Source organism: Lactuca virosa, chromosome 3, assembly GCF_052849685.1.
Source record: "Lactuca virosa cultivar CGN04683 chromosome 3, Lactuca_virosa_CGN04683_v6, whole genome shotgun sequence".
In the NCBI taxonomy this organism is placed as follows: Eukaryota; Viridiplantae; Streptophyta; class Magnoliopsida; order Asterales; family Asteraceae; genus Lactuca; species Lactuca virosa.
In genome coordinates, this window is record NC_136428.1 from 259,790,541 (window position 1) to 259,797,143 (window position 6,603).

Sequence of the window (6,603 nt, forward strand, 5' to 3'; positions counted from 1 at the left end):
TTTGGGTGCTGACCAGTTCTCAATTGCCTTTATTTTGGAAGGGTCGACGTGTATTCCTTCTGAACTGACCACGTGACCTAGGAAATCAACCTTCCTGATCCAAAATTCACACTTTGAAAACTTCGCATAGAGTTTCTCTGATCTAAGAGTTTGCAATACTTGACGAAGATGTTAGCCATGTTCCTTTTCACTTCTTGAGTAGATAAGGATGTTATCAATGAAGACTATGACGAATTTGTCCAGGAATGGACGACACACTCTGTTCATTAGGTCCATGAACACAGCAGGTGCATTCGTCAATCCGAATGGCACCACTACAAACTCGTAATGACCATAACGAGTTCTGAACACGGGTTTGGGAATGTCATCCTCCAAAATCCATAACTGGTGACACCTGGATCTTAAGTCTATTTTCGAGAAGTAGTTCGCACCTTGAAGTTGGTCGAACAGATCGTTAATGCGAGGTAGAGGATATCGATTCTTTATGGCAAGTTTATTCAGCTCGCGGTAGTCTATGCACATACGGAATGATCCATCATTCTTCTTTACGAACAAAACCGGTGTTCCCCAGGTTGAGAAGCTTGGTCTTATGAAACCTTTGTTAAGGAGTTCGTTAAGCTGGCTAGATAATTCTTGCATTTCAGATGGTGCAAGACGATAGGAGGATTTGGCTATAGGGGTAGCCTCAGGAATTAAGTCGATTCTGAATTCGACTCACTACTAGAAAAACAGCCTTTTACGACGCGCAAACCACGACACTCATTGATTTATGTTACGCAAAAGAGAGTGACATTAAAAAAGTGTCATCTCTTCAAAAAATTTAAGGATTTAGGTCACGCATAATTACGTGCCCTTAAATTAGTGTCTCATGTAAAAAAATTAAAAAACACGGTGGGCACTTTATGTAAAATGTGCGTCCTCTGTGAATGTCGTTTTATATTTTTTTTAAGAAAGGCGCTTCTCTCCTCGAGGGAAAATGAAATCCCCAAAAATTTTAAACCCCGCTTTCTTCTCCTACATTCGTTTCGATCTGTTCTCTAGTATCTCCTCTCCTTCGTCTCCGCCCCTCACCCACCTCCACTACCTCCAACCCACACCGACTCTTCAGGCCTGCACGACGACGATGTACCGGCCTTATCGACCAACATTTCATCCACCATCACCATTTGCAGCTCTCTCACCCCATCCCCACTGTTAAACCTTGCAAAATCCTTATATAACTTTCCGACGACAATCAGATTCCGGCGCTCTGTGACTATCGACGGGAGCAAAAACCTAATTTCGAGTCAATGGCCTGTGTGTATATTCCGGTACAGAACTCGGAGGAGGAGGTACGAGTGGCTCTGGACCAACTTCCTAGAGATGCAACTGATAATCATTCGGAGCTATTTTATCTTCGTTTTCGCAAGCGTTGTTTATGTTTCTTTCAAGGGTTGTTATCACTTCAGTCTCTCACATGGCTTCTTCGTCAATCGTGATCAAGGTTTGTTCTTAACGCTTGGTTATCGTTTAAATTGTATAACCCTATATCTTAATATCTATGTTCGTTCAATCTAATCCAGATTTTAGTATTGTGTTATCTTGTGTTTCGTTTATTTTTTTGGGAATTTTTTTCTTTGTTTTGTTTTTAAAGATAAATTTTTATCCGATTTGAATGCTATCGGGTGCTGTTTTGGAGCTAGGGTTAGGGTTTTTGTTTAACCGTTTGTGATGAGGACGATTTGTGCTGTTTTTCTGAAACCTTATATCGCCCTGTTTCTAAGTGGGTTTGATTTCGAGTTATTATTGATTTCTATCATCATATACAGTGTATTCAAGGGTGAAGGTAGTAACTCATCAGGTTGAAACCCTTAAGTATGAAAATACTCGTTTTCCATTTGTTAATGTAAATTAAAAGAAAACCATGTATTTCATGCAAGTGTCATGCATCTTATCTGCAGTTTGATTAATCTTAGCTTAAATATCTGGATATATTTGTGAATTGCAGGTTAAGTTCGGTAAAACTCTCAGGCGCTTCAGTGCATCCATCAATGACAATAATCTTGCTCTTGATACTGTTGCTTTGAGGGAAAAGATACGTAGTCTCTTCAACTTCAATCCTGATGTTGATTTTTCTCTCACATACGTTGATGAAGATGGAGATGCAGTCACTCTTGCTGATGATGATGATGTTCATGATGTTGTTGGACTGTCTCTGAACCACCCTTTAAGGATCACTGTTAAGCTCGAAAATGGCAGCCATGGTGGATCATATGGGACCCCAAACCCAACCCCAACACCAACAACAACAACGTTCCCCATGAGAACATCACAGCCCCAGATCCCTTTTGGACCAATTCCAAATGTGTTGTCTGAATTTATTAAATCTATGCCTGAACCTCTGCGTGATCAAATTACAAAACTGCCCCTCGAATTGGCATCCAAAGCAACAACCTCTACCCCACTGATATCTGAGCTTGTGGAAAAGATGACACATGCATACTTAAATCAAATCTCTGGTTCCATGGCTACCCCAAGGGCCCACACCCCTAGTGGTGAGTCATCAACTGTGAAGAATAATGAGGCTGTGGTGAACCCTGAAGCTGTTGAAAATTCAAACTCAAAGAACAAAGAGAAGGTTGCAAAGACATCTGAACGTGTGAAGTTTAAAGATGTTCAACCACCAAAACCAATGGATCTTAATGCTCCTTACTTTGACTATAAAGCTTTTCCATCAGGTGTTGAAGGGTATAATGGGAATTCCTCTACTGAGAAAAACAAAGACACTACTGATGGTGTTGAGAACAAGAAAGATTCCGGATGGGCTCAAGGGATGCTGAATGCAACTAATCAATGCCCATTTTTTGGGATGCCATTACCTAACGAGTCCTATCATCATCATCCTTCTCGTGGACATGGTCATCATCATCATTGGAAAAGATATGGCCATGGGAATGTCTGGTATTCCATAGAGGTGTTCGTTGTGATGGTTGTGGAGTCCACCCCATAACCGGGCCACGTTTCAAATCCAAAGTGTAAGTAAAATCTTGAATCTTTGTTGTTAAATTCAAAATTTCAATTCCATCTTTTTTTTTTTTTTTTTTTTTTTTTTTTTTTTTTTAACTTTTTATACTTTTTGGGTTTTGCTTTGAAGTAAAATCTTGAATTCGTGTTAGAAATTGAGGGAATCAGGTCAAAATCTTGAGGACATTTGAATTTACTGTCTGATTGTTAATCTACTCCATCCTGGAAGTCATTTCTTATAGATTGTTGTCTCACTTCATGCAACCAGGTCAAAATATGTTATTGAGTACAGCAAGGAAATAAATTCCCTTTTAGGAAGCAAGAAGTCCAGCCCTAGCTCGTTAATTGAAGATCCAAAGAGAGTATTAAAGGTATTTGTTTTCTTGAATTGTTTCTTTTTATCATATTGTTAATCTTTATGTTTTCTTTATAAAATCTTCACGATAGATTGATGAGGAGACAAGCTCTCTGAAAGCTGCATGGGAGCTCCTTGAAATATTCTATGCCAACAAACAAATGAACAATCTCAGTCTTGGATCCCTAAACAGCTTGTTGATTGGTTAACTGTATGTATACTTGTCTAAAGTCTAAACTTTTACATGAATTTAATCGTCTTTTTATTTATAATGAATAATACATTAATACTTCTCTGATTCTCTCAGGATTATGATAGTTTGTTCTCTGGACAAGTGCCAACTGTCCATTTGAGATTGGTGGAATTTCAAACACAAATTATTAATATACAGACACTGGCAAGCAATTTCTTCAGCACTTTCACTTGGTTGGCTAGACATTGTAGTGAGTTTTACATACTTATAAGTTAAACCACAAAAGGTTAATTAACATATATATATATATATATATATATATATATAATAATCATAAAAAGTTAAAAGCATCAATACTGTTTTAACTTTAGGTGAAGTTATTGCGTTTGCATGGATCTTATCAGCTTAATCAGCTAGGAACTCGTGAGGTTTGTATCCAATTACATTGTTAAGAGTTATATATAGCTCGGTGTATGTAGGGGCATTTACGTCATTTCTCATTAAACAGACAGAGAATGAACTTGTGGAAGCAGTTGCTGTTCTAATATCAAAAATGCCACGTATGTGTGTGGATTTACCAGATGGTAGAGGGCGTGCAAAGTCAGCTGCACTTGGTCTTGCAATTGCAGGAGCTGTTGCTGCAGGGTATATGACACTCCTTTGACTTTTTTTGACTTCATGAATCTAATTAACACATGATTTTTCAGGTATTCAAATATATTTGTGACTGCTCCTAGCCCAGAAAATCTCAAAACTTTATTTGAATTTGTATCAATGGGATTCAGTATGCTTGAGTACAAGGTAAAACTCTTTTCCATTTCTTGTTGTATATATTTTCGTATAAATATGATGATAACATTTGATTTGTTGTGGGTTGTGTGGTGATGGTGGTGAGTTGATTTGTTGTGATAATTGTCCATCAACTTTTCCTCTAACGTGCTTATGTGTACTGGTGTGTCTTGCTTTCCCTTTATTTATTCCTTAACCATTATTTTTATTTTTATTTACTTATATAATTATATAAGTAAATGAAAATAGAATCATTTATAATTTCTTGTCAATGTCTAAAATAAAAGTTAAAAAATCAACATTTTATTTACAGACCATGAGCATTTTTTTTAATGATTAGGGTGGTCTACTAGTTATTATCTCACATGGAACACTTTAATGGTTATAGTTGACGAATTACTCATAAAGCTATTTGCTAGCTAATGATAAAATTTGATAAAATATTAAAATCGATAAGATATCTAATATATAAATGATATAAAAAGTATGTAAAAAATTGAGTGTTTTTTTTTTCTATTATTAAAAGATATATTCGAGAGAATATAAAAAAAATAAATGTTAGTTAAAATGATATTCTAAGAAGAGTTTTTTAAAAGATTAGGTTATCAGCTACTTTTTAATTACCATGACAATCTAAAAAAAAAAAATCAAATCATATAAGTTAGCTTATATATTTAGCTAAGCTAGTTATGAAATGTTAAACATATATCCTCTCACAATCTTTTTTTTGTTTGCCACATCATCGTTAAATTATATCCTCTCACATTTTATTTACAGACCATGTGAATATTGTTTGACATTACTAATAACTTTTGATCTTGATTTTTTTTATAGGTTTATTTCGGGTTTCATTCCCTTGCTCATCAGCAGGGTACAAATTCAACCTCTCCTACCCCCCTGGTTTAGGGAAGAACAATCTTAAAAGATGCTCAGTCGAGTTCATCTTGTTGGACAAACAATGAGTCTTCATTTTCTGAGCCTTCTACAACCTCCTCTTCTGGTTTCTGGGTCTGGGATAGGACTGTTCATAGCAAGATATCGAGTATCAATGATCATGATGATTTTGCCTCAGCTGTCAGTTATAATAGATGATATTGCTAATCAGAATAGCAATATCATGAATGAATGTAGTGCTGATAAAGTCATAATAGATGGTTTGGGAAATAACAAGAGTTCAATGATAGTAGTCATAATTTGTCAAAGAATTTACTTTGTTTAGATATTGCAAATTCTATTCCTAGTATCAACAGGTTCCCTCCTCCTATTTCTTCAGGTGTTTAGTATGTTGTTATCGATTGATTATTGTTTTTAGTTAATTTATTCACATATATAACATTTGTGCTTATTTTATGGTTCTAAGAGTTTATGTATGCAAGTCCTGTTAACGAGTCAAGAAATCAGCTCCCAGATATACTTTGTGTCATACAGGTTTGCTTATTTTAATATTTATATGGTTGATTATTAAATGATTCTTGTCTTATCTGTTACTTGCAGCTTGGATATGGTTCAGCTGCCATAGAATTGTTGTCAAGGTACTTACTTTTAATCAACATGTTTATGTTTTGGTATTTCCATATATAACAGTTTGATCACATAATATACATTGTTGTCACGTTTCCATTTCATGAGTCTACGTCAAGCACACATGGTGAAAAGTTGAAATCACTGGCTACACATGATGTTACTGGCGAGATGGAGGTAAGTTGACATTAAGCTTATTAGATACATGAAAGAGCATAAACCAACACAAAATGAAAGGGAAGAAGAAGAATGGTTTTACAAGAAATCCCAAAAGGAGAATATATATTTAATCCAATATCCCTCTGGTTTATATTCGCTCCCTTTTATCGTTTGGATCAAATTTGGCTGGTATTATCAAATCAATGAAAATTAAAATTGATAAGGAAAAATAAGTAACTAATCACATGATTTATGGAAATGAGAGATATCATTTGGTTTTACAACAGAAAGAGAATAGTAAAAAATGGGAAATGATCATTTGTCAGCAGATATTGTATTTTTAATATAGAAAGTAATATATTATTATTATTTGTTCAAATTCATCAGATTTCCAATTGTGAAGCTTTGTTTTGTCTCCATCATCTTGATATCATCAAATTCAGTCATCTAATGTTCCTCCCCATTTTCAGGTTAAGCCACAAGAAATGGCTATGATTCTTTCTGAATCCATCTCCAAACTATATGCAATAGTAATATATGTAGCTGAAGCCACACTCAATTTCAAGACAGAAGTAAAGCAACT

The 6,603-nt window shown here is 35.3% G+C and overlaps 1 protein-coding gene across 1 annotated transcript; it reads left to right on the top strand.

Annotated features, from left to right (window-relative positions):
• The first annotated feature begins 2,619 nt into the window (after window positions 1-2,619).
• On the top strand, window positions 2,620-5,710 carry LOC145162929 (RNA cytidine acetyltransferase 1-like). Its single transcript, XM_079081903.1, has 7 exons — window positions 2,620-3,014; window positions 3,272-3,374; window positions 3,451-3,569; window positions 3,666-3,801; window positions 3,923-4,196; window positions 4,259-4,352; window positions 5,175-5,710. Exons 5-7 carry the CDS (start codon window positions 4,105-4,107, stop codon window positions 5,244-5,246), a joined length of 258 nt encoding a protein of 85 aa, XP_078938029.1. The 5' UTR covers window positions 2,620-3,014; window positions 3,272-3,374; window positions 3,451-3,569; window positions 3,666-3,801; window positions 3,923-4,104; the 3' UTR covers window positions 5,247-5,710.
• The last annotated feature ends 893 nt before the right edge of the window (window positions 5,711-6,603 follow it).

Excerpts from the sequence above, each read along its gene's own strand:
- LOC145162929 (XM_079081903.1), top strand. The coding sequence starts at position 4,105 with ATGCCACGTATGTGTGTGGATTTACCAGATGGTAGAGGGCGTGCAAAG. Across the intron at positions 4,197-4,258 it reads GCAGGAGCTGTTGCTGCAGG|GTATTCAAATATATTTGTGA; the intron begins GTATATGACACT and ends ATGATTTTTCAG. Across the intron at positions 4,353-5,174 it reads TCAGTATGCTTGAGTACAAG|GTTTATTTCGGGTTTCATTC; the intron begins GTAAAACTCTTT and ends TTTTTTTTATAG.